The sequence below is a fragment of the Leptosomus discolor genome, chromosome 8 (assembly GCF_034619465.1).
Source record: "Leptosomus discolor isolate bLepDis1 chromosome 8, bLepDis1.hap2, whole genome shotgun sequence".
NCBI lineage: Eukaryota > Metazoa > Chordata > Aves > Leptosomiformes > Leptosomidae > Leptosomus > Leptosomus discolor.
The window spans coordinates 33,051,216-33,078,983 of record NC_141398.1 but is presented as its reverse complement, the minus strand read 5'-3'; the positions used below and the strand labels follow the sequence as shown (position 1 = coordinate 33,078,983).

The window sequence follows — 27,768 nt, the reverse complement described above, 5'->3', positions numbered from 1 at the left end:
ATCCACAAATCAAGAGTGCTGTGCAGTCATACGGCATTGTTCTTTGCACGGAAAAAAAAAAAAACGTAAGACTTCATTGCTTCAGGTATTGCAGTTGCTTAAATGAAAGACTTCACTTCAAATCTTCCTGCAGTTATTTTCTATCTTATTTCTTTTATGCTCCCAAATAACAGCATTCATTTGGGAAATGCAAGAAAAAAGATGTTGAAAAGGTATTGATCTGCCAGGTGGAAAACGCTACATTTCGTTTCCAGGGGAAATGAAACAGCGACAGAGCAGCTTTTTTTTTTTTCAGATTGGGAAACAACACATCATCCCTTCAGTAAAATACCAGTATCATAACAAAATTGTTTTATAACAAGAACAATCACAAAAGACAATGTGTTCTTTGAGTTTCGTTTTCAAGCCTGCACACGTATTGTATGCTATGCTTATATGTATAGTTGGTTGTGAATGCAGATTTGGGTCTTGTTCAAAGTGCTGATTACAACCAGAGAAGAAAAAAATGCTAGCACTGCTGACATTCATCTCTATGGAAAAGGCATCTCTAAAATGACTGCTCATGTGCCATGGAAGATGCCAAATTACAGTACCTCCCTTTCCATTAATCACTCCACAATATTGTTCCCTATTGCCACGTCTCATACTTCCCCAGCAAGAAAGCAAAGATGTCACCAAAGTCCCCACTAACCTTTAGTGACAGATTAAAAAGTTCTTTTTAAGGAGGAGGAGGAAATGGGCTGTGTATAGGGTTACAAAAAAGTTTGGGATGTTGCAGTTCTAGACTTCTGCAAAAACACTTCTTTGCAGAACTGCCAGAACCAAAAACGCTCTGCTTTTAGTGGGGTTTCAACTTTTCATCTGCGCTTCAGATATATTGTCTAACTCTTTCTCAGTATATTGTGGTGTCACTTCTCTACAAAATAAAGTGCCTGTCCTGCACTGTCTTTGGCAAAGCCTACTCTAATGTCTCCTGGGCCTTCAGCAGTTTGTTCAGCAAACACAGAAGGTGGTGAGACCAGCATGTAGCCGTTAAATACCTACCTTGGCCATCGCTCTTACCAGATGTAAGGGGACTGACATCACATCTCTCTCTAACGTAAAGAACACTGTGTGCATTGCAAGGGCCAGAGAAACCCTAGACAGTACCTGGTATTGAAAAAGAGCTTAAAAAAAAAAAGTCAAAATCCTGTCTTCCTGTAGTTGCCCCAGAGCGGGTGAAATTACAGAGAAAGGACAGCTTTTAAAGGCATGAAGTGGATTCTGGCATGGTTTCCCCTTTTGTGTTCCAAGCTTTGGGTTGGAAAAGGCTTCATTGAGGGTGGGTTTTTTGTTAGTTTAGTTGTGTTGCTAGACATGTATTTAATCTTTTTCCATGATATTCCTGTTATGAGATGTCACAGCCAGAGTTAGGGAGACATTTATCAATAGAGAAAGCACACACACAATTACTACAGCATGGTCTGAAACAAAGGGAGTTCACTTTTCATGACCCTGAGGCGTTGAAAAGGCTCTGCTGTTCTTCCCTTACTATTCTCTCTTTTGCCAGTGTTAAGCTATTGGAAACTAGCACCCACGGTTTCCTAACGAAGACATATACTCCTTTCAAGCTTTCAGTGAAAACACTAGAGGTGGGTCACATCAGTGCGGTTGAGGTGGGATGGGACCTGTGGAGTTCATCTCAAACCCCTCTCCTCAAGCATGGTCACCCACAGGTGGTTGTCCAGGACCATGTCCAGAAGACTTTTGAGTATCTCTAAAGATGGAGATTATGCACTTCAAGGCATTTGTTATGTAAATGTATGAAGTACCTTATTTTACCCAAACCATCCTTCCACAAGAAATAAATCCCATAGATGACGGATAGGTCCCAGTGCAAGGGAAGGTCAAGCAAGCCTGCAGATAACTGCATGGTTGGGGTGTGCATTAATCTCTCCCATGACACCAACCAAACCTTTCACTGCTTAATTGAGAAAAAAATAATCCCACACTCTCTTTCCTTTGCCCTTTATCTTTTTGCCCCTTCAGACACTCACGGATTGCCTATGGCACTGTGCCTTCAAAGGGATTACTGAGACGAAGGGATCCTTTTTCTGAGATGCCCAAGAACTGCTCAGCCATTTTTCTAATCACCTTACCGTACCATGAGGGGCAGTAGAGGTGACAAACCTGGAAATTTTGTGGGGGTCAGATGGGTGGTTTTGTGGATAAAGGAGTGACTAAACAAGTTTCAGTTCAGCTAGCTTGCTGCTCTTCCCCTGGGGACATACGACTCTCATGTATGAATTAAGAAGTGAGTGTATACAGGGTTATCTCACTGATCTTCAGTATTTGGGGATTCCATCAGCCACTAATGCATGCATTTCTGAATTTTGATAACATACAGTAGTGCAGTTCTGCATATTCTTGTTATCCAGATAACTATTTAGGGTTTTTTTTGGGGGGTGGGGGTCTGTCGGCTTGCTGTTTGGTTGGGGTTTTTTTGTTTGTTCGTTTTTGTGTGGTTGTTTTTGTTTGTGTTTTTGTTTGTGTTTTTTTGGTTTTGTTTTGTTTTAATTGAAGCTTGCTAACTTTTGGCCTTTGCTGACTTGCAGTATTAACAATCTTTGCAGATGGTTTTCCTTTATGTAGGAAACCTTCCTCACCATATGCACAATGTGCTTTTTGGAAGCTAGCACAGATTCCTCAGAACTTCCTCATTTTCCTGTTAGGTGCAATAATATCCCTGTTCCAGCACCAGCTGAAATAATTAGGAGCCATCTCTCTGGGCTTAAACAGGCTGAGAATGAAGGCTCCAATTTGCTGTGTGAGACTTTTTGTAAAAGCATACCACCACAAGCTGCCCTGTTGTGTGAACAGATCTTATTTAAGAAGGTGGCTGGGGCAGCAGGAGTCTGAAATTGCAAGTTTCTCTTGCAGGACTGAAGCCTCCTGCTCTAACCTCTAGCAGTGAGATGCAGTACCGTGACACTGCAGTGCCTGCACTTTTTAAACAATATCGTCTTGTATTACAGGTTTGTTTATCCCAATTCTTCATTAGAAAGATGGTGTGACTTTAACAGCACAAATAAATGGGCTAATAATGAATGTACTTGCTCAAGTTGATAATTGAAAATCCTATTAATGAGGAAAAAAAGCATTATCCATTTGGCTTGTGTCAGTTTACACTTTTTTAAAATCTCAGATTGGATAATCTAGTTGATTTAATTTTTATTTACAGTTACATCTCACTGGTGGGTTCAACTGTAAAAGTTGAAGCGGGGACGGAACAGAGCACTGTATGAAAACCAGCTGTTGACATCAGCATTTTTTTTTTTTAGGAAATGAGAGACATTTTCTGCATTTCTTTGCCTCTCATTGCCTAATTTGTAGCAAAACACAAACACATGCCTACGGATGCAGGTGACAGTGTCAGAAGATGCTCATTGTTCTGGAGGTCACAGGAAGTCGATGGCAAGGGGAGGACGCAGCATCCCCCTGCAAAGACTTTTCTGGTGTTTTTAACAGTTGTCCGTAACAGAAATCTAGGGTGAAACTTAATTTGACAAGACTACTTCAAATCATGTTTTGGCAAATGCATCATGTATGTTATCATTCCAACCATTTGTTTACTACGTCAGTTGTTTTCAGGTTTTTTCCACAAACACAAATTGTGCCAAAATATTAAATTCTCAATTAACTATGCAGTTTATTGTGTAAGCAATCCAAGTCCAAAACATAGTGTTACTCTTGTCCTTAAATCTATAGAATGCATTAGAAAGTCTGAATTCACGTGTTTCAAATTAGCTCATACCCTAGGGAGGCTTGGGCTGTGATACAGTGGCATCGCCTACAAAACATCCCTCTTACACGATGCCACCCAGCTAAGGGGCAGGAGCAAACACGACAACAGCCATGCATACTGTAAACAAAAGGGAATCGCAGTAAGGGGCAGGCTCAGAATCTGCCTGCCTCTACTGGGAACAAACGCCATCTATGAGCAAATCTCAGGGGGGCTAAAACACTTCACTCCAAGGAAAGGCCAGGAAATCCCAGGGGTGGGCAGCTGTCAGCCAGGCTCCATTAAAACACAGCTTGCCCCGCTTGCACAAGGCAGCAAGAGCACCTCAGCCACTTAAAAAAAAAAAAAAAAAAAAAAAAAAATCACATTTTAACCTAGCCCACCCATGCCCTGGGTGCAGCACCATACTGTTGGCATCTTTTTCTGGAGGACTTACGGAGTGCTTTCATATTCACCCTCGCTCCATCGTTTGCTACTTAATTGATTTGGTTTCACACGCGGATGAAGTCCTGTGTTTTACTGGCTCTTGCCTACCGACTCACTTTGATTTCTTTAATCAGGCCATTGCTTCTCTCTGATTCAGCGCGTCGGTTTCTAATTCCAAGTTCCACTTGATTAACCATCAGCGTTATATAGTTAAAGCTGTTTGTTTTATTCCTATAGGTTCGAGATGCCAACGGCATTTTTACTCGCTCTGCCGACCTCACTGGGCTGCGGTCGGCAGCAACACGAGGAGATGCCAGACACAAGCAGCCCAAATAGGCTGTAGGTACACAGCTCCTAGGAAGCAGCTCTGCAATGTAGCAGCAAATATCAGCTTCTGGTGCCTTAACTTCAAAGAGAGATGGCTCCTCCATAAACATAGCCCAGTAAAAACTCAGTCGTACATCAACAGATATTGCTGAAAAATTAAAATCTGTGGATCTTGAAATCAAACTCAAAAATGAACAAACTATTCATAGGAAATTATATCCTGTATTCCTTCACACTTCCTCTGTTTACAAATCATCTACAACATATCCCAACTTTTAGACATATGTGTTGTCTGACATAATTCAAATAACTTAATCTACATGACAATAATTATGCAGATAATTTGTAAGCAGACTCCACAAGCATTTAATATTCAAAATCCAAGCTGTAGTGATTAGTCTTGATTGAACACACAATCAGCCAGTGTCTTGCTGTATTTGAATGATTAACTCCATCTTTTTTTTTGGGGGGGGGGAGAAGGGGAACCCACTTACATTTATGACAAACTCAGAATCTGCTTTTTTGGGACTATTCTGATATTTGGTCATTCCCCCCCCCCCTTTTTTTTTTTTTTAAATCCACAGCACTCTCACCAGTAAAACCATTTGCAGAAAGTAAATAGAAGAGTAAATCGAAGAGGTGCACGTATTCCAGGAGATTCTTGTAGAAATTGGGAATTTACTTTTATAGAGGCTTCCTGCAATACTTGCTTTGACCCCTGATTTTTCAGACAAATAATGAATTCATGCTGATGAACAGCGGATGATTTGCTGACACCAAGTTGAAAGTGGTTTAGAATTATTTTCTTCTTCCTACTCTGTCTTTCTTGCCTAGGATCAGATCAACGGATATGAAAGACCATAGACTGGGTGTCTTCCATTTAACTGCTTTCGGATGAACACCTTGAAAGTTTCCTCTCTCCTTCTTAAGATAAAAAGACCTTTTGAAATCCATTGTCACTTAAGCACCAGTAATGAGATCAAAATGCAGGGTTTCTTACTTCCCCACCTCAGTGTACACTTCGAAGAATATCAGATGAATATATATGGTGATATTATGAATATCTGCCATATTTCCCCTCTGGTGTCAAATGTTCTCTTCATCCTTGGACACTGCTGTGCTTTACTACGCTCATAAGCCCAGAGCCAAGGAAGAATGCTCTAGAACATAAAACTCAACTACTAGAATGTAAACATCAGTTTAAATGTCCTATTACCAACCTCATGTGTAATCAACTCTATTATATTCTCACAGCAAAATAGACAAATCACCTATATGTGGGAGACTACTGAAGCAGCAAATATCCAGTAAAGGAAAAGGACCACAGAAAAAGCACAAGTTCCCTTGGAAAACAGCCTTCCAGCAAAATCAGAGATGCCAAGGTGTCAAGTTCCACTGACATTTTGTTTTGGAAATAACATCAAAAGGAAGTGTTGTCAATACCAAAAAGGAATCCGATAGGAGTATTTACAGTTTCTGTGTGCTAAAATTAAGTCGTTTAGCTTAACTTAATTTCAAAACCACCTTTGCTTCAGTTTTCAGTCAATCAGGTACAATCCCTACCTATACCCTCAAGAAAGAATGGGATGGAAAAGCTTCAGTTACTCTGAAGCATGCTGGGAGGAGGATTTGGGGTTAATTTTATCATTGTAATTATTTTGGTCAAGAATAGTGCCATTTGGGCATGTTCTTTTGAATCACCATGAAATCACACCTGGAAAATAATTCAGAAGTGATGGTGAAAAAGCAGCTCTATCCTGCACCCAGCTCCTGGTATGACAGCAAGGAGAGAGTTCTTCAGATGCTGCACAGGTTAAAGCTCTTTCCTTTGCCTTCCAGGGAAGGTCTAAGGATCTTTTGCACTTTGCAGCTTCTGCCCAAGGAGAAAGGAGATGCTCAACCTCTTACTGCCACTGACTGAACAACCTCAGGGCAGGGACTTCCATGATAGAAACCTCAAGTGGGCGGGAACAGTAGCAGCAAAGTTGGTGGGAACGTGAGAGAGCGACAGGCAAACAGGGCAGCTGCTTCTGGGGATGGGGCAAAGGGGTTTTACTGAAGTTTCTACAGGAGGGAATTCCCCAGCAGCTATTTATTGCCATTTCCGACTCAAACAGGACTAGGGGAAATTCAACACATGGGTAGATGGCACTGAGAAATACCCAACTCTCCATCTCCCATTTCTGCTTCAGATGAGGAAACTGAAACCTGCTTCTGCTTTTCAAAGCAGCTGCATCTCATACTCACACACATTTTATGCACATCTTCTCTGCATCTTTTCATGTGCTGAGGAGAACAGTGTGAGGGGAACAAGATATAAAGCCTAGATTTGTTTCCCAAGAAGACCAAGGCAAGGTCAGACAAGGTGCAAGTTGGCAGAGCTGTGCCTGTTTACACTGCAGGGTATTTTTGGCAGCTCTGAGGGGGGAATCCCAGTTTCAAAGTGAGCCTTGTTCTACAAACAGGAACTGTCTTATGACGGTAAGTCCATCTCACAGGCAAATGTATGGAAGAGAGGGTCACACCACACCCTAGGAAAGAGACCCTTTTAGGATGCTACATCCCAAATCAGCAACTTTTCGCCCCCCTCACAGGGAGGGGGCTATGCTGTGGCCAAGGGTGGAGACAGGAGGCTCTCTCCCATGCCAAAGATGGACCCTTTGTGCCAGGACAGGATCATTCCATACACCTAGCAACCAGATGGCAAAGCTCAAATGTTGTGCTAGCCTGGTTCAGGAAAAAAAAAAAAAAAAACCACCACACACACAAAAAACAGCAGCCCAAGACAAAACTGGCAGAGCAGCGGGACCGTATCACGTGAGCACATGTACCCACTCACCACAACACAGCTGGCTGGAGTTATTTTTAGACCTGCTTCAACAGGGTCACTTTAAATTTCACTGGCTTTTGTCAGTTTCTACCACAGAGCTAACGTTGTTTAAACAGAGCACATTATTTTTGGCCTGTTCATCATAGGACTTGCTCAGCAGCCTTTTCATGCAAACCATCAAGAGGCCTCTGTTTTCTCTGTAGCAATCATTGAAAAAAAAACAACCTAAAAACCAACAAACCCCTTAATCACCAGGTATGGCAATTGGCTTCAAAGATTTGCAAATTAGGAGTAAGCTATCAAATAGCTTCCTAGGAGCTGTAAACCACTCAAATCCCATTGCCATTAATGACGGCTTATGCCTCTAAATACTATCTTTTCTATACACACACGTGTATATATATACACACGCACACACAGAGCATATAGTGCTTTTCGGCCAAAGGCTGACAGAGTCCCTGGCTGGTTTACCCCTGTAAAGGAGCCATGTGGGATTTCCACAGCATAGCATCCTCACTCAGCCTAACCGGCAGGCAAACGAGGAGGTCTCCCTGGGACCGTCCCTGGGGAGCCAGCACCCTGGGAGCAGTGGTGGTAATTGCTTGGCTGTGGTTTTAAGGGAGATGCTGGCAGAGGAGCTGTGGGAGTGTTATGAGGGAGGGCGAAGCACCAGGGGACTTTTAAGTGCTGCAGGAAAAAAAAAAAAGGGAAGGCAGTTTGTTTTTCAGCTGTATTCTCAAAGACCTCTGTAAATACGTATGCCTCATGCCTAACCGCTGTTTGGTGGTGATGGGGATCTTCCTGGCTCCTCTGCAGCAGGAGTAACGTCCCCACCCAGAACTCGGCACCTATGTAGGAGCATGGTTCCCTGGTGAGGTTGAGCAGCAGGCAGCCCTCCTCCTGCTCTGGAGCATCACCAGTGCCCCAAGTCATAAGTCACTGGGGCTCGACGCCTTGGCCAACAGACCGCAGCCTGCACAACACTTGGGGAAAGCAAAACAAACAAAAAACCAGAGCCATACACTCCCCCATGCTCCGTCCCAGAGTTTGTTGCCCCAAGGATGGATTTACGAGAGGATTTCCAGCTGTTGCACGAGACCATCAACCTTCAGAGGCATCAGCCCCTTCACAGTGCTGAGGTGACGGCAAGGGAAAAGCAAAGCCCGGAGGAGGGCACAGCTCTGGGAAACCCAGTCCTCCCACTGAACTGTCCCAGTTGTTTACTGGCTATCCTCAGCTTGCGCGCATTCAAACCCACTATTTTAGTACAGCAGTATTATCCAAATCATGACATATGCGTGAAAATGAAAGGAATTCAAATGTTTGAGGTTTTTTTTACTTGGATCTGGAGAGTCTTCTGCTCTAAATAAGAAATAGAGAAGGAAAAGAAAGAAACCACATAACTTGTGGTTCCCAGGTTGAAATAAAATAATGTGTTTGCTCTTTCACACTGGGGATTTCCAGGCTCTTCCTTCCTTCATGAGGACCAGCCCCCCGACGCTGCTGATCTACCCAGCACATCTGGAGCCTGCGGCAGGGCCTGGGCAAAGGGCAGGGCACATCTGGGCTGTTTCTGAAATAGGCTCAGCTGCTGCCACGTTTCCTCTTTACTGCCCTTTATGTGACAAGCTGGGACCCTTGTCCAATCCTGTCTAGCCTGATTTTTCTTAACCAAGGCAAGTTGTACTGCAGTTTGTCTGAAAGGGGTAAGAAGAAGGTGGTGGTGAGGGATGCAACAGAACTTGAAAAAAACAAGGAGGTTGGGAGGCATGAGAAGCAGGATGAAAACAGCAAAAATCATTCCCAGAATAAAAATGGTAACTCCCAAGAAATGATGGCTTGGAGAGTCTCCAGGCAGATGCAGACTCTCAAAACTTCACTTTTTCTTTTTTTTTTTAATAAAGAGGGGGAAAGAAAAAAACCAAAACACGGAAGGAGAAGGCCTGCCTAGCCCTCCCCATTTTAAAGACCACTTTCCCAGCACGGCAGCATCACTCGTTGCCTTCACCGGCTGCACAGCCCTGTGGAGTGGGCACTTAACACCATACCCCAGCAACATGTCCAAGAATAGCTCCTCTCTGCATGCATTTCGATTGAGACCATCATTTGAGCATCCCAAATTCAACCATCCCAGAAGAGCCCAAGAGCAATACCTGGGGTGGGAAGCTCAGGACAGGGGGGCATCGCCCCGCAGCATGGCTGGGACATGGGTAGCCAGAGGTTGCAGGTGAGGCACTGGCCCCACTGTGCACAGGTCACATCACCTCATCTTTCCTCACTCTCCCCACCACAAGCAGTGAGCAAAATAAATGCATTCAATTCTCAGAAGAAAGTCTGTAACGAGTACTTGACAAGGGCTCAAAGCCACGGCGAGAAGAGGTCAGATGGTTACTTCTTACCCCCAAGAAAACCTTTCCATGTTATTCACCCTCTGATGACGCTTTCTCACTGCATAAGGCAATCCTGACCCACTCCAGCATCTTCTTTGCAAGATATATTATCATCTGGGACTTGTGGAAAACTTATCCACTTTAAAAATACATATTTCATGCAATTACCACTGTAGCTTAATAGGGAATGTATTCTCTCCAAGATAAACATGTTGGGCAGTGATCTTCAAGTGACATTCAAACAAGGCTTACCAAAACAGAAACAAATGTGAAAAAGCATGCCTACTTTCTGCTTCCTCCCCCACAATAAAACAGGTTTGTCCCTGATGGAAGATTCCACCAGAAGTAGAGGAGAGATAGGATTACATGGAGAGAACAAATTGTCCTTCATTAGTGGGGAGGGGTGTGTGGGGGGGTGTGTGTGTGCAAGTATTTCTATTAAGAGAGAGGAAGAGTTTGATTACTATTAGCTGCTATTTCAACTCAACAGTTGAGTGACAACATGAACAGAAATGAGTGAGTTTTTCTGTTGAGTACACAGACCTTAGCAGGTTCCAGGGAGTAGCATCAGGAGACCTTCCCACAATGTCCCTGGAACAAAACCACAGCAAGGGAGGGAGAAAGAACTAACAACTTAATGCAGAACAAGTGTCCACACAGATAGCTGCTAGGATCGTCTGATTTTGGGGGCAGGTCAGGAGGTGACAGGACAGTTTAGTGACTTGCATTCCAGTCCTTTACACCTTACAGCATCCCTAAGGAGCCCAGATCCCTTCCCTCCAGTGTTTCACTTGAGCTGAAAGTTGCTGGGCTATGCCTCTATTCCTTCACAGGAAACAACCAGCGTTGGAAACTTCTCCCTCCTACCCCAAAAATCTAACTGGGTGGAAAACCAACAAGGCAAGAAGAAGAAGAAGAAGGTCTGCTAATGATCTCCCACTACTTTTTGAGAAAATAGCCTGCACTGGCAGTGGGCGGACACCCAGAGGTCACATTGTGCATCAGTGGAGAAGGGATGTGTGAAATCAGTCTCCTCCACTGGTTTCCTTGAAGCACATGATTCCTGCAAGAATTGTGTAATGCCAAAATCTGAACTACTGGAGAAAGGGCAAGGCATCACACTACTTCCATTTTAACAGCTACAGATGCTTTATGCTGGTAAGAGCTGTCAAGCCCAACAGTTACCCCCTTCAGATAAAACTGTGTTTGCTGAGCACACGTGCACATGGTCAGATGAACTTTGGTCACTGAAACACCGAAAGTCGGAAAGAAAAAAAAAGAGAGATACTTGAAGGGAACAAAAAAATACAAGAAATCTTTTTAAGTGAGTCTGAGGCTGCTGAGTGATCTCAACACCCATGCTGCCAGTCTAGGGGGCTGTGCAGGTCTGTTCCACCCCCAGCAAACTGGGGCAGCCCCAGGAGTTTTCTTTAACAGGTGGCAGCAATGGGGCACAGGGTGCTAGAGGTGAACTGGAGATCCCCAGCCTGGCATGTCCTGGGGATGGACCTCTCCAGGCTACAGCTGTGCTGCAGCCCAAAGCATCCCCAGGGAAGGGGATGAAATGGGCAGAAATGCCTGTGCCCAGAGTCCAGGTGGGGAAAAAAAGGAACAGGGTGAGGGCCAGGTAGCACAGACTGATTTTCCATGAAGCTGGTCTACTGCCCCTGCAGAAGGATGCAACTTTGTGGAAATAAGAGCATGTTCAACCAATGCATCTCCCCAACTAGAAGAGGCACATGGCCTCTGCAGGAACTTTCAGCTTTTTCTGTGTGAATCTGCTGGGGGCAGCAGAAACTCAGCAGGGGCAGCTGCAACCTAAGTTCTGGTGCATTGCTTCACTGCTCATTCTGTGTGCCTTCCTCTTTGTTTAAACCAGTTGCTGAAGCCACCTAGGGCCCTGGGTTTGGGGACAAGGCTGATAGGTGTATGGAATATGCTTTGCCATTTTCATTAATACCCAAGAGCTACAAGTTACAGCTACAGATAGTCAGCAGCACACTGGAAATATGCTGGACTTACTCAAGCTTTCAATTCACCCTGCTTTAGGTGAAGGCTTAATCACAGAATAAGCAGCCTGAGTTAAGTGTGACTTCTGACTGAAGAGTGGTTAACACCATGGTCACAGAGAAGTCCAATCCAGAGAGACTCCTCCTTCCATCATGGCACTGTTCCAACAGAAATGAAGCAACCCATGTAAGGCCGTTCAGCATGTTGTCACAATAATTAGATACGCACACACACTGCATATAAAAATAAACATCGGGAATCCAGGGGGCAGAATCCCCCTTCCTGCTTCACCAAGCCATTTTTTGATTCTAAAACAACAGCTTTAGCAGTATATCCTCCTTTAAGGAATTGATGCCCAAAGGTAACAACACCATTGTGAGCTGCTGCTCCTGACATAGCTTGCACAGGTGATCTTCTACATTCGAAAAGCAAACAGTTTAAAAAAATTATACTCCAGCTTCCTGGAGACTGTTTGCTGTTTCCTCTTTCCATTCTAGGCCACTTTTTCCCTTGCCCTTCTACTCTCTTCCTGTAGTTCTCATGAGATTTTTTATTCCTTGACTTCACCCTTTTTGCCTGCCAAGCTTCTCTCCATGACATAAATGCAAAGCTAAACATTGAGGCTCATTGAAAGAAAAGGTGCAATGAGACCAATTACACAGAACAAAGGGCTTTTTTCCCCACTTTAGAAATATACTTCAAACAGAATTCCCACGTAATTCGCACAGAATTATCCAGCTAGCTTCAGATTTGCAACAGCAATCCTCAAACATATTATTTAAAGATGCCCAGATCACTGTACTACTGAGTCATTTCAAAGAGCTCACTTAAGTCTATATTCTTCTACATGTTTCCACATAGTGTTTCTGGCATTATTTCATATTTTTGCTATATATCTAGAACAAAAGACCAAAGAGTAAACAAGATATCCCATTTGCTGTTGACTGTGTGTATTCAAAGTCCTGGCACACTGAAGTGCAAGGCTCCTGTTGCAGAGTTAAAGTAGGGCTTTTGTTCCCAGAGCCTGTCTGCTTCTCCTCACTGTATGAGGTTGCTGATGAAATCAGTTATCTGCTCTCTCCTGTAAACCAGAGTCAGTATTGAAGCGGCTTTTGCAAGTCCAGCATAGTCATGAATTCTGTGGAGTCACTGGGGAGCTGCAAAAACCAGTTTTGTGGAAGAAACAGACTTGGGATTGTAATGCCATGCAGCTTAGCTTGCCTTTTTTTTTTTTTTTTAAACAATTACTCCCCACAGATAAAGTTTTCAATAATCTATAGCAAAGCCCTTGCATGCCCTGACTTTTCTGTAGTTGAGAAACCTGCTCCTATCTCATGAAGGTGCAAGTCAGATCTGCTCAGTATTTTACACATTAATTTCACTCTATTCAAGATCTCCTCTGTAACAGGCTTCCAGAAAAGCAACTTGAAGCTGCACTACCAAATCCCTCTGCCAGCTTCAGGTCCTAAACCTGAGTTGTCCTGGACAGGAGCTCTTCTGGTCTTTTGCATGACCTCTCCTAATTGACTTTTGCTGTGCTTATGGAAACGATCTCCTACGTGTTCCAGCCTCTGCTGCTTCCACAGGTCATGTTCTGTTTTGAGCGTGTGTGCACACACACCATCACACTGCATTTTCTGGCTCCACTGGAAGGAGACTCAGGCGTGCAGCAGGAGGGATATCCAACAGCAAGCTTCATCTGGATAATTAGGGGAGCAGGGCTGTGGGGTGCACCACAGCTTCTACCTCCCACACAGTACAGATGCAGCCCAGGTGGCTCACAGAGTCTTTATTACTGCTCTGATGGAGAAGCTTGAAGGAATGCAGCTTTGGACAGTCTGGAAGTCATTATCCCATGGCGCCGTCTTTAGAGTAGCTATTCTGCCTTGAACTAGGCTCTCTGAAAATGTACACAGCCTAACTGTTATGCTTTAATAAGTGAAATACAGCTTTACTCGAAAATAGCTGCCAGGGTATATAGCTTGCTCTTTGAGAGGAATATATGTTTGCTGAACTAGAAGAACTGTTGTGGAAAGCAAAGATGCTCTGCTTAGGGTTGTTGCTAAATATCTGCAAAGAACCACAGAGGCCCCACTGCATTCGGCACAGACCTTCACTGTGCTGTACAGTCAGCAATATTCACACGTGATACTTGGCCTTTTTGAACTGCATGCTTTACAGCTTGATTTTAAAAAAAAGCAAAAAAGCAAAAAAGGCAGTTCAAAGCATCCTCAGCACGTGCTGAAGTCATGTGCCACATCCTAGCTGTGGCTAAAGGATTGAACCAGACATTTCCAGCAGAGTAGTTTGATCCAATCACTGGGTTTCTCAGCAAAGCCTTTCTTATAGCATAGCATCAGCTTGCTTCAGCTCTAACACCAAGCTTGCTATGGCAGATTACAAAATTTACAAACTTTTACATGGCAAGAGTGCGCATTTCTGTTTCCCATCACATACAAAGCAAACCTTCTTTCCCCTTTAAGTGTCCTAAAATAATAGCTTTTGAGCTTGGAAAGGTATATCCCAATGGAGAGGAGAGCGAGACAGAGGGACAAAAAGTGCCAGAGCACGAAGTAAGTGAAACTGAGAACGATCATCCTTTTAATGTGGCAGTCTCTGTCCTTCCATTATGGTGTGAACTTTAGGTTCCTTCCTTTAACTGCAGTTGCTACTTGGTTATTCCTTAGCTTTCATTCCTTACTACAGGTGGCCTGGATTCTCCTCTGTTTTCCTCCTGGTTTCATCATTAAGTGTACATAAAATACTGTCCGGTTTCCTAACACTAAGCCCACTCAGCTGACATCACCACTTCTTGTTGCAGCCATGGTAGACTGAACCAGGTTATTTTATCCCACAGTGACTACAGGTTTAATTAGAAGAGCAGTGGCATCCAGAGTCACGCCTACTACATGACCCCATCACCAGACACTAGGAAAGAAACGCGGATTGTGCTTATGTACGTCTGTGCAAATGAGAGCTTCTGCCGAAGTCAGTGGCAACACCAAGCTAAAACCAAGGGCACAGGCAAGCTCTGGGCTCTTTGCATCAGTGCAGGAACACCTAGTTTTTCCCCTGTGCTTTCTGCATACGTGCTGGGCTGAGCTCCAGGGATTAATTTACCACCCACTGTGCAGTTTTGCAGAGCAGGAAGGGATAAAAGACTGGTTCAACAACATGATGCTGTTGCTAATGACGCAGAGACCAACATTTCCTCTTGGCAGCCCAGGGCGCAGAGAGAGGTGGCACCAGCACTCCTCTCCATGCCAGAGTGGCACTGCTGGAAGGCAGCACTATCCAGTCCTGGATACCTCCGGCTGCAAGAAAAGCTTCAGGCTTAGCACCCTAGCAAAACTCCAGCTCGCTTTATACGAGGCTGATGCTGATGGTACGCATGAAAAGCCTCATCCAGGTCTGGGGTACTTCGGATTATTTTTCCACTCTCTCCCTTTTTTCCACACCATGTATTTTCATGCCTTGATCACCAGGACCAAAAGGAGCCACCACAAGTCAGACTGCCCCTTGCAGCCACCCGCAGCATCACCACCATCAATGTGTGCTAGGTGTGGGCAATGCCATTATTGCAAGGTAAAAGTTAGGAAGAAACAGAAGACTGAACTCCTAACTGTTCTTTGTCTTTTTAAGAACTTTCATCTAATGTATTGGGACCAGCACCTCTGCACAGCTTATCTAGAAGCTCAGGTTTCCTTCTTCAAACAAAGGGCAACGATACACTCATTTTTTAAAGCATCTTGAAACATATCAAGTAGAAAGCAGTAGTGCAGATCACCGCTGAGGGTTACAATTAACCAACGGCAGAAATCTGAAGAAAACAAGCAGGCAGCTCCATCCTGCTCACTGCAGATGAACTCAAGCTTGCTGCCAAACACAAGCAGTTGTTCAGCTGTGTGAACAGTAAACAGTAGAATTAGCTGATAACCAGCATCTTGAATTTGGCAAGGGTAGGTTTCTTTTCCACCCCCACTTTTAGGAAGCAAGAATGCAAGAAAACGCTAAGCCTTTGAGACGGGAAGCTAACAGCAAACACCACTTTTCCCCCCCACCAGCTGATCCCAGAAACATAAAGGTACACAAACCACCTATGTTTTTGCTAAGCAGCTAAAGCACATGACCAAGAAAGTTGGGATCCCTTAAATGCATTTAACATTAATGAAACACATGTTTTCAGAGGGCAGGGAGAAGGAAGGGGTCAGCACAAGAGTTTTGCAGCAAATGGCCTTATTCCAAACTCAAATTCCTCAGAAATACATCTGATTATCTGACCAACAACCAAATGAAGTGTTGCTAAAGCTGGAGGCACTTTTGCTCAGCACTGAAAATAGCTGTAAGGAGAGGAAACGTGCCAACGCACATCATGTAAGGGAACTGACAGTGGCAGAAGGAAAGTTAAGGTGGATTTTGTCAAGTAGGATGAAAAAAATGTTGAAAGATTTGTGAGTTTTTCGGTTTTGTTCCCCCCCTTCCCCTCACCCAAGTTCATTTCTACACAGGATAACTTTTGAGGGATACTTTTTATTATAGAATATAGCCTGTCTTGTAAACAGTTATGGCAAAATGCTCTGCAGGAAGCCACCATTAAATCAACCCGGTCCACAAGATCATGACATGCTACATCAAGAGGCCCTGGCTGCCAACACAAAGGTAAGCCACAGTTGCTGCAGGAAGCACAGGGTTCCCTATAGCATCTTACTCCCTTGCAAAGGGCGAGCTGAAGCTGTGCCCCGAGGACAGCCTGCAAACAGAGTGCACAGGGCTGAGGAGCAGCCAGAAAGCTCCCTTAATGCCATGTTCATCACCTATAGCAGGGCTACAGTACACACAGATTGCAGCTGTGTCAGAACTGGGTACTACCTAGTACAGCTGTTTGGATACCACAAGCTTTACCACAGTACTTCGGGGAGGTAGGAAAAGGAAAAGCCACCCAGACAGGAAGATCTGTGCAGATTAAGAGCTACTGTGAGCAGGTATATGTGTGAGAGCTAAGAGGAAGCTGGGGGAAGTGGACTGATCCCTTGAGAAAGATGTTGGTGTTGGGGAACATCTTTACTTGGGGGTTAGTCCTGCTGATCAGGCTACGAAGAAATGGAGGGGTGGCATCAGGCCATGATGTGCACAGAGGCTTGCTCTGAACATGACCCTTTCCCATGCCATCTTCAAAGGCGCAAGAAAATTCAGAGATCTTCCCAGGGTCAAGGGGCTGGGTAATAGGGAGCAATTTGCCAGCTCTTCACTACAGCAGTACTTACACATTTCTGCTGAAGAACAGTAGCTAAGACACTGAGATACCATTGTATCCCACACAGCTCCTGCTGCAGGATTTGCCTTTTTTTTTTTTTGTTTGAGAAGGAGGAGATGAAGAACAGCATTCACTTGGTAAACTGGACAGTTGCCTGCTAACAGTGCCCCATTAGAGCCTGATTGCTCAGGCCATGCCTCACTCCGAGGGCTGTGGGGGCTGCACCTGAGCCTGCACAGCCTTCTGAGTAACCCCTGTTCCAGTAGAATCACCAGCAGCTCACTGCTTGTTACACAAGAGGGGTCCAGAGCCACAGGCTGTGCCAGGCTTTGCTGGTACCTTATGTGAAGACCACAGCAACAGTGTCACTGCTGTCAGGTGGGAAACCTGCTTTCTGTCGCCATTGCTAGACGGTCAGTCTGACCAACCCACTGGTTTGAACTTCGTTATGTTGTTGATGTTGTTTGCATCATTAAAACATTGCAATCTTTGTTTTACTCTGTCTTAGACCGAAAAATCTACTTTGTTCTTCAGTGTCTGGTAACAAGCAGGAACTGGACATGGGTTTGGTGTACAAAGGATATTTGTGTCCCCAAGGACAGGAGATCCTTGTACTTGCTACTCTGGCCAACTTGCAAGGTCCTCAGCATCTAGCAGGATCTGGGAGGCTCTTGGGGTTGTGGCATGTTCTATAACATGTTGAGTCATCTGTCGAGTCATCTGTCAAGATGATATCAGTGGTGGGGAGCAAACCAGCACCTCTTCAATGTCCCTTGCAGAGTTACATCCTTTCCTCCAAGATGCTTTAGATGTTGTCAGCACTTCAGGAGAATGATCATTAATTTGCGTTTCAACAGAGGCTTTCAATGTGACCTTTGCACACGGACACACCGTTTCACTGCTTTGAGTTGCACCTCTCCACGCATACGGTGGAGATAAGCAGTTCCTTCCTCTGCCCAGAATTTGTTGCAATCTAAGCAAGGTTGTGACAATGGATTTAGGTACTACACTAATATGGGCTATAGATAGGCCTTTATTTACAATCTAATACCCATTTGTAACAATATCTGCTGTTTAAAGTAGATTTGCACCTAAACTATTGAACCGTTTCAGCAAGCACTGACTGGTGGGGTCAGCGTTTGACGTTCTCTATTGCCCTGTATATGGAATAGTTGTTTACAATTATACATAGTCCACAGAAAGTCAAGAGTAACAGACACTAGATCTGCTAATCTTCTGAACAGCAAGTGGAAAAAAGCCATGAGTGTTATCTTCTTATAGTCATGGAAGAAGAGTGACTCCCCAGGTTTTTCTACTCTGCCACCTGCAATACTTATCCTCAGTCCAGCAAGGCGCTGTCTACGTCATAAATCTTCATGAAACTGTTCTGTCAAAGAGTCGTTGTGTCCTGCCCTAGAAGTTGCTGAATTTCAGTGGTAGATGAAGAAACCCCATGCAAATCAAAACATTTTGATGTGCAGTATGTTCTCAAACACACATGTATTTGCAAGACCAGTTGGCCCCCTCTAGAAAAGAAAAAATTAACAAAGGTATTTCTTAGCTTGCCCACCACAATTATCTAGCAGAAAAGAGTCTAAATGAGAATTAGTTATACCTTATGTATCCAAGATCTAAAAAAATACTCTGGCATTTCTTCCCTACCACACTGTGGTATAAGTGTTTGTTTCACTCTGAACTTCAGGTTGTTTGTGCACTATCTTTCTAAATGGTCAAGGATTAATTTTGCGTCTCTGACAGAAAAGGGAAAATGTAAACTTGAGAAGCAATGTTATATATCTCTTCAAAAAATATATACATTCTTGGAAGCTGATGAAAATCAATGAAAACCATGCCTTTTATTTCTAAGCTATACTCACCTTGCCAGGAGTGAAGACACTATTGGGGTTTGGTGATAAGGCAAACAATTACTAATTTCCACTACAAGCTGGAGATAATGAGATAGGCAAGCATTTTCCCAATCAAATGTTTCTTAATTTCAACATATCTACTTTTAGAAAGCAAGTTGTTAGCTGAAAAGGTTTTGTTTTGATTAATGTCATCATTTCCATTCATTTAAAAGAGTCAGAAATGTCAAATCATTGTTACACAGGAAGTTTTGTTTCCGGATCAAAGTGACATTTCATTTAGCAGTCTGAATAAACATATAGCTTAAAAGCCAATGGAAATCAATGGGAGGGAAAAACTCTGAAATCTGAGCAAGTGCTTCCAACTACTGAATTAAGTTTCTGTTTGTACACCAGTCATCACTCTGGGACTGTAACATCCATCTGGATTTCAGCATTTTGGAACAATTTTTAAAAACAATTCAGAACAGACATATCAAGATGAGATAAACCACTTCCTGTCTTTTCTTTAAAAACATGTATTTAAAAACCAAACAAACAAACAAAAAACAACCCGCACATAAGATAGAGAGGAGAGGCCCATGCAGGATGATGCATAAGCTGTCTTTCAACTGTGTAATTTTCCTGCTTGCCATACACAGCAGGTGAATGTTGCAGCATTGCCCGTTCTCAGATTTTTAGTGAAATAGCTCAAAATACTGTTACCAATCTTCATTAGTTGTCATAGTCACTACTGCATCTCTGGGCAAGGCCCTCAGCTGTTATTAGCAGTTAAAACAGTTTTACACTTGTTGCTCACACAGCTGTGAAGCAGAGTTGGAAGACTCAGACCTCTAGGATCTGCTAAAACCCATGACAAACAAAACCAGAGAGACTTAGATCTTGTGAATTACACTAACCACATGATTTTCAGGAGTTTACCTCAGGATTGGAGGATGCCTGGAGCAGACTATGCCAGGCTTGCAATTTTGTTAATCATGTTTCATTTCATACATCAGGACCGTCACAGAATGAATCGTTAGTACAGATCTCCTCAGGGACATAGAGCTCAGGCAGCCTTGCACTACAGGCTAAAAATCTTTCCTGGCTAATGCTCATCAGAAAATGCTTCTCCTACACAGACTGCTACATTGCTTGAAACTAAACCAGAACGTATCAGGGACGGAGGCTGTTAGCTCCAGACATGCTCACACAATGCACAGAAGATGTTGTACAAGAACACCCCCTGGTCCCACTTTCAAGGAACGCCACCCTTAACACAAGCCAGTATACAATAGCTGTAAATTAAAAACAAATAATGAAATCTACCCATGAGACAGGAAAACTGCATTGAGGATGTCAGAAAACTAGAAGAAAAATGTCCTTACCCTGCTCCTCATGTTTTCTTCACCCTATAAAATTCCTCTAACAGAGGCAAGTCCCAGTTGTGTATCAGTCCCTTGTTCTTAGATTGTGCCCAGAAAAGAGAGCTAGGCACAAAGACCCAGTTTTGCTTTTTAGGCCCCCAAACCTCTCCGAGGGCTTTGCTTGGCTTTGAATCCTTTCCTCCCACTGGCCTTCACTGCTGCCACCTCCCAGTAATTTCCTGCCTTGCTCTTGCTTCTTCTTCCATCACTGGATGCTGTCCTGACAAACAGCAAACCTTGCCAGGGCAAAGATATCGAATAATATTTGAAAGGCACCTAACTGGCCTCTGAACAAGCCCATAAGGAAGCAGAAATATTTGTTTCTACCAGCTGCCTCATTAGTGACAGGCTGAGGTGGTAACTAAACACTATACGGTAATGATGGACTTACAGGGAACTGCTTGATAGCCTGGAAATACCATGCCCATCAGCAAAGACATACAATGACATTACAAACAGACATGCTGATCTAAGATAAGACCAGTTTACACTGCTGTCACTTCTGTATCCGAACCATACTAATAATACTAATACTAGTAATACTAATAATAGGAGTGACTCAAGCCCATTTTGGTGCAAAGTCAGGCAAGCTGGCCTAACTCTCTCCCCTAGAAGAGGGCATGAGCTGAGGCCATTTTGTGCATACAAGGTGATGTTATTTGTTGGTATTCTTCAGCTGAACCATGTTAATGGGCTAACTGGGAGCTCCCAGTTTGCTCCAGCACAAAGTCAGCTGTTGCTGCTCAAATCAGATGAGCCCCTGAAGCAGAGTGGGAGCAGTGGCAGAGTGCATGAATGTGGCTCAGCGCCGGGGGAGCAGCAGATGTGAGCTGGGGTGTGGTACCAACCAGGTGGAAAATGGTATTTCCCTAAACCATCCCACTAGATCTGCAGCAGCACATCTGCCTGTGCCCTGATGTGCTCCTTCTTTCTTCTTCCTCTCCACCCCCTGCAAAAACTTTGGGGCTGAATTTCTTGTTCCACTGAACAACTATGAAGTAGATGTTCATACCCATGAAAAGAATGCATAAGATATGACCTTTCCACTGTGCTTGCTCGCTGCAGTGAAAAAAGAAAGACTCCATGAACTGTGGGATGTTAGACTTCAGATCTTATCTGGTGCTCATCCTTTCTTTGCCATTTTTCTACATCCCTTATCTAGGCTGAAGGATATGTATCTTGCTTCTTGTATATGGGACAACAAAGCAGATGGTCTCAGTCTGCAGGACAGGTGTCCACATCAGAAAACTGTCACCGTACTTGACACCTTCCCAGCCATACAGGCCAAGATCCTCCAGAAAAGAAAAAAACATACCTTGCCATTTTGCATACATTTACATTCATTTGCATGCATTCGGGTACCTACTGAGCAGAAGCACATGCCTTCCCGTTTTTAAAGTTGCACTATAGCAAAACCTCAGAAAAACTGGTGTGGAGACAACTTGTTAAGTGTTGCCTGCCTGATGCCTTCGGTATGCAAAGCACTAATAAAAGAGGCCCTTCCATGCCTAGTCCTATTCTGTTCCTGCCTTTTGTCACAGGGACGAGTCTTAATGAGGAGAAGCTGAGGAAGCAGCTCATGACAGTGCTGCCACTCCCCAGAAAGGCAATGGAAAACCTGTTTCTGCTCGATTTCCTAGGGAAAGACCAGTGACATTGTCAGAGTCTGAAAAACATAAACATACTCCTGTATTTTTTTCCTTCCTTCCTTTTTTTTTTTTTTTTTTTTTTTCCCCTGGCAAGGGGTTTTCTCCGCCAACCTCAAACAACCACAAAAGGATCTACATCTTTATTTTTCCTAAGTGAAGCAGAAATATTTCATTGGGACTGTGATGGGTGGAATGCCTGGGGAATCTGGTGTGGGTAGTCTGAATCAGGGGAGAAGTCAATGAAACGCAGGAGGATATTGAAGCGCCTTAGTGCAAGCCCTGTTTCCCAACATGTGTGCACATTGCTGTCTGAGTTTGTAGGAAATCATCCCACATGGAGCCTCACATCCAGTAGCAAGGGGGGAAAAAATGTGAGCAGATTGCTCAATGCTGCCTGTAGGCCAATTAGAAGGGCAAAAAATCAGAGATCCCTTACCGCAGTATGCTTGGCAGAAGCCCAGCCCTGCCCATGGTGACAGCCCCTGCAGGGACGAGAAGAGCATCCCCTCTCCCCACCCTGCTTGGGGAAGGTCCAGGCATGGGCTGGGCATGGTACCTACTCCCTGCCAAGGTCCCCGTGAAACACTCATGTGGCAATCACTGCTGACAGCACTGCAGTTACAGAGACTCTGGCCCAAACAGAAAACGACGTGTGTGTTTTCCAGTGCTAATCAGGGCTGCTCACGAGGCAGGAGTGGAGGGGAAAATGAACATTTCCATGGGAACTTTTTCAATTGCTTCATTTTAGGGTCAATGCATGAGTATTGGTTCTTCTTTTCCTTACCCTGGCCCCAACGGTGCGATAGTGTCGTGCCAGCGAAGAGGGGCTGTCTGAAAGTGAATGGCAGCAAGTAAAGAAGCAGGTAGGTCAGATGCCCTGCTCAGTACTTAGAGTTTGTCACCCAAGGCCTTTGCCTCATGTCTCCATCCCTGCCAGTGGTTCAAAGCGACTTGGGGTATGTCCGACCTGCTTGTGATGGATCCCAGCTGCGTGGAGCGGCGTAAAGGCGGCAGAGCCTTTTCCTACAAAAAAAGTGTCAATGCTCGCATTGATTTTGAACCCCAAGGACCTTTGCCTACAAATCCTCTCAGCTTCCTTGCCACCTCCATAGCCTATCAACAAATCAACTTCATTTTCTTTCACAGACCACTATGTTTCCCACGTCTTCCTTTGGCACAAGGAAAAAACAGTCACAGAGGCTGAGCTGGAGACATGGCAGCACCCACAGCTATGAGTGAGGAAAATGCTGCTTGTTTTCACTCACTACCTGAAGCATGACAGCCTGTTACACAAAATCAGCAGGAAAGCTCCCCCCACTTTCGCAAAAAAAGCCCAAAAAACTTATGTAACTCTGCTAATCTTCGCTAATCTTTGCTAATCTTGAGCAAGGCATTTAAATCTGGGGAATAAGCCTATTCTTCTTGCCCCCCCACCCCCACCCCCCAGCCTATCTGTACAGTGAGAAGGGAAACAAATAAAAGCAAAGCTCACAACCTTGTGATTATTCCTTTCGAAGAGAGCAAAGTGGTAACGTGTCCTGAGTGTGCTCTGAAGTAAACCCTCCTGCCCTGCCATTTCCCACGCACAGTAACTGAGAGAAAAGCTGCTTTTGGACTGATTATCACTTGCTCTTAGCTAGAGGATGGAAATCTCTACTCTCGCAATGTACCATTGCCTTGTTTTTGTCTGGTATTTTTTCATTGCCTATTCAATCACACACGTGAGAACAGAAGAGCGGCCATCTGAAGTGTTCCTTTACGGTGGGCAGTGGAAATATTTGACAGTCCTCAATCTGGTAAGCAAATTGTGTTGTACAGTGATACCAATATGTCTATTTGTTTGTCTGCCATCTGTGCCTCAAGACATATACATCTGGTATATTTGCTGCTGTTAAACTGCTTCCTTCAACAGTTTATACCCCAAAGGAAACTAAGTAGGTATCCATGCTTGTGCTGTGAAATGTATTCACAGGTTTTATGTGGAAAGGATATTGGCTGGTGAGCTGCTTGGCTTTCAGAAAGTACTCTGAAGCTAGCTGCCGTCTTGTAAAAGAGAAAAGCTATCAGTGAGGAGAGAGACAGAAAGGTACGGTATGTCCAGCCAGGACATGTGCAAGTTAGATGCACATTATCTAACCTTTAATTCATTGCACATCATAATGCTGCTGGAGTTTTACTTCAGTATTTTAATAGGCTTTTATGTCCTGTAAATTACAGGAAAGGTAAAACAAAGCATAGCACAGTGCTAATTTAGTCATTCAGAGTACATGCTTAGTTGGACAACCAGTTGAGAGCACAAGAGAAAGAAATTCCATCCTATGGAGAGAGGTGGTTCTGATATTATTGTATGTGTTTTAACTGTGCTATTAACTGCTTGCTGCATTTCCTAAAAGGATTCAGGAAAATGTAGACTATAATGTGTTCTGGTTCTCCTAATACGCTAATGTTTTGCAAGATATAAATCAAAATGAAAGCATGTGAGATACCCTGGGGGAGAAGGCTTGTTCACAGTCCAAGCAGTTCATCAGTGACTCGTGGCAGCAGGGTGGAAAGACCGGGCGTGTGGAGAGGGTTCCTACAAGGGACAAATTTCAGGGACACTTGCTAATCTGAAGGATGACGGCAGGGATCTCTGTAGCCTTTCATCCATTCTGTGTCACCGTCAGAGTTAAATATCAGTGGGAGGTCTGGCCCAAGGTATGTTTGTCTCTACTTTTACTCTTCAGAAGGACACACCTCATGGTGGAGTTCAATGGAAGCCTAAAGGCTCCCCAGCTCCAAGTGGGGCCTTTGAAGGCCCCCCAGGGGGCTGGGAAATTTGTGTTCCTTCCAACCTCAAACATTCTGTGGCTCTGTGAAATATTTACAACCAAGAGGTGGTGACTGGCATGTGAGATGGCTACAATAGTCCAGGCTTCAGGGAGTCACAGCACCCTTCTCAGTGGCCAAAGTGGCTGCAGACAGGATGATGTATGTATGGTTTGTTGCCATGTTGTCTTTGTATCATTACATCTAGGCTTTTTGTGATGTTTTAAAAATTAATTTTTCTGAAATGCCAGTGATCGAATGGTCAGGATTCAACAACCTTAAGGACATTCAGTTTGTCCTGTTGGGGCATATGTCAGCAGACTAAAACACCACCAGCCAATTCCTAGGCAAGAGACTGTGTGCCCAGCTCCTCCCCTTTGTTTTTTGGGGAAAGCTGGCCCCATTAAAGCATCAGCCACACTTTCAGGCAGAACAGTATCTCCACCCCCATCCCCTGGCACCATTATAATGAGATCTATCACCCGGTACATGACACAGCTCTAAAGAATGAGATCAAGAGGAAAAAGCAAATAACTTATCTTACAGTATTTTGGAGTGCAGAAATACTCATTGAAATTATCATCCAGCTTCCCTTAGTGACCAGCAGCGGTCAGGGAAAGGCTACACAAGACAAGAGCATGTGTAAGTGTAAAATGAACTTTCCTTGCCTCTGCCCTCACCCTGGCATACTGCCTTACCCAGCCAGAAGACAAATCCAGGCCAAGGTAGCTAATACCCATTCAAAGCCTTTCCTTCATCTATCTAAAGGAAAAACATAACTGTTTATACCTCTGGTACCTTCCTTGTCCTGTGGCAATGAGTGCCACAAGGCAAATGCAGTTCATTTTGTTGGTGTAAACCAGCTTCCTGACAACTGACTTGGATGCCTCCCTACTTCTGTGTTATAATTTAACCATCTGTCCCTGTTCACTTTCTCTTTGCCACTCATCAAAGACCTCTACCAGGTTTTCCACTCAGTTATTCTTTTCTGCAAGCTGGAAGTCCGAGCCTTTTTCATGTCTCTTCACAAAGGGCTGTGTCTTTCACTAGAGCATCCTTCTCACCCTTTGCTGTAGTTTTCCTAGTTTCAGGAGGGGGTAAGTAGGGCAGGCTGCAGTGGTCGCGCTATGAGCACAGCATGGATTTATACAGTGGCTTAAAGGTGTATCCTTGGTCTTTGCTTATTTCTTCTCAACAATTCTTGACACTCTATTTATCTTTTTTAATTTCTAGTGAGCAAGGAGACAGCAATTTGAGAGAGCTATCCACAATGAGTCCAATGTTTCTTTCCTGGATGGTGATAGTTAATTTAAAACCCACTGTTGAAAAACATATAACTGAAGTTTCCTTTTTTCTGAAATGCATTACATTGCATTCCCAAGACTGATTTTTTGCCTATTATTTGATCTCTCAGGCACTCAGTATCCTGAGATTCTTTGGCAAATATGCTGTCAGACTTCACTTTGACAGAAAAAAAAAAAAAAAAAAAAAAAGATTTACAAAGCTTTACCACCTCAGTGTTTGCTCCCTTCCCCAGCTCATTTACGGATCTGCTGAACAGCTCAGGTCTCATTAAATCTCTGTGAGAGTGAGCGAGGGCCCTTGCTCCACTTCTTCAGTCCTTTGTCTCCCATTTTTAACCACTTATTGATCCGATACCAATGCTGTCAGCCAATGGGGAGATGGTTGGGGCTGAAAATGATGTCTCTCTCACGCAGAAAATGTGACAATGGGGCAGGGTATGCAAAATTATTCCTTCATGGCTGGTAGCTCTTCTACAGAGAAGTGGTTTTTTTCCTAAGAAAGGATTGCCAAAAAGGGAAAGGGGCCCAGGGAGAGAAATGCCCTCATTTCCCCTTCCCCTGTTGATCTGGATAGCGTTTGTTGGTATCTCCAGGTGGCAAAAGTTTCCTGAGCCTCTGTGTAAGAGAGGAAGAGGGTGAGAAGACAATAAGGCCCAGGGGACCACGGAGGTCCCTGTGGGGCTCCACAGGACCTAGAAGAGCTGTCCCATGGTTTGGCATTAAAGCAGTCCTTGTCGCTGCTGAGGGACATCAAGGAACAAGAGATGGCTGTCGACCACAGATATCCATCAGGTCCACACCTAATGTGTTACATTTCTGCACCTTTGGAAGGAGTCCCAGGAAACGCCTCGGGGTGCCAGGAGGTACTGTCTCGAGGAAGAAGAGCAGGCAAAAGCTTCCCCCTGGGCTGTGCTGGTTCAGTTGAGTGGCCACACTGGGTATGGCTGGGCTGTGCCTTGGAGGTTTCCCCAGAGCCAGGCACGCAGAGTGCTGGTCCAGCTCTTCTGCCTGTCTCCTGCCAGACTGTGACTGCCTGGCTTCTGGCACTGGCTGGCTGAATCACTTGGAAATTTTCCCCAAAAAATTCTTCTTAACTCTTTGGAATTGCATTTAAAAATTTCCTTCTGTGGAAAGCTGCTGTGGCTGGCTCGCTCTGATTCAAAATGGAAATACTGGGGAACATGACATTTTCTGGGGACGGAGATGCAGCTTGACTCCTAATTCTGATGGAGGGATGCTGGAATAATTTCTTCTAGATGTGACCCTCTTTTAGCACTTCATTCAATTCCTCACTAGTCATGTGGCTCTCCCAAGAGAGCTACAGCTCTGACGTTACTTCAGATTCATTTATCTAGTTAATGATCATAGCAATCAAGATTCAGAAAGGAAATATTTTTGTAGGGGGAAGGAAAAAAGATAAGTGGGTTTTGTATCAAAGGAGATCATTGACCAATTATTGAACAAGCAGAAATGACGGATAAAAACATTTTTGTCTTCATTTGTCTGTGACACAAAACAGTATGAGCTGAATCATTCGTTGCCTGAAATATCCGAGCTCATAAAAATCTGCTCACTGCTGTAAATCTGTAAGTAAATCATTGCATAATGAGCACACTGCACCTTTAAAAACTATTAATTGCATTCCTGCCCTGTTTTATTCCTCACGCTTGTGTCTCTCATAATTGAAATACTTTCCAATTCTCCTGAAAGCTGTTTAT

General features: G+C 44.1%; 1 protein-coding gene across 2 annotated transcripts in view; it reads left to right on the top strand.

Moving 5' to 3' along the window:
- Positions 1 to 23,581: 23,581 nt before the first annotated feature.
- ADTRP (androgen dependent TFPI regulating protein) overlaps positions 23,582 to 27,768 on the top strand; it is a 32,052-nt gene continuing 27,865 nt past the window's right edge. For both annotated transcript variants that reach the window (XM_086469515.1, XM_086469514.1), the window contains exon 1: positions 23,582 to 23,734. In XM_086469515.1, coding sequence (XP_086325641.1) covers positions 23,582 to 23,734 — 153 coding nt within the window. The remainder of the gene's footprint in view (positions 23,735 to 27,768) is intronic.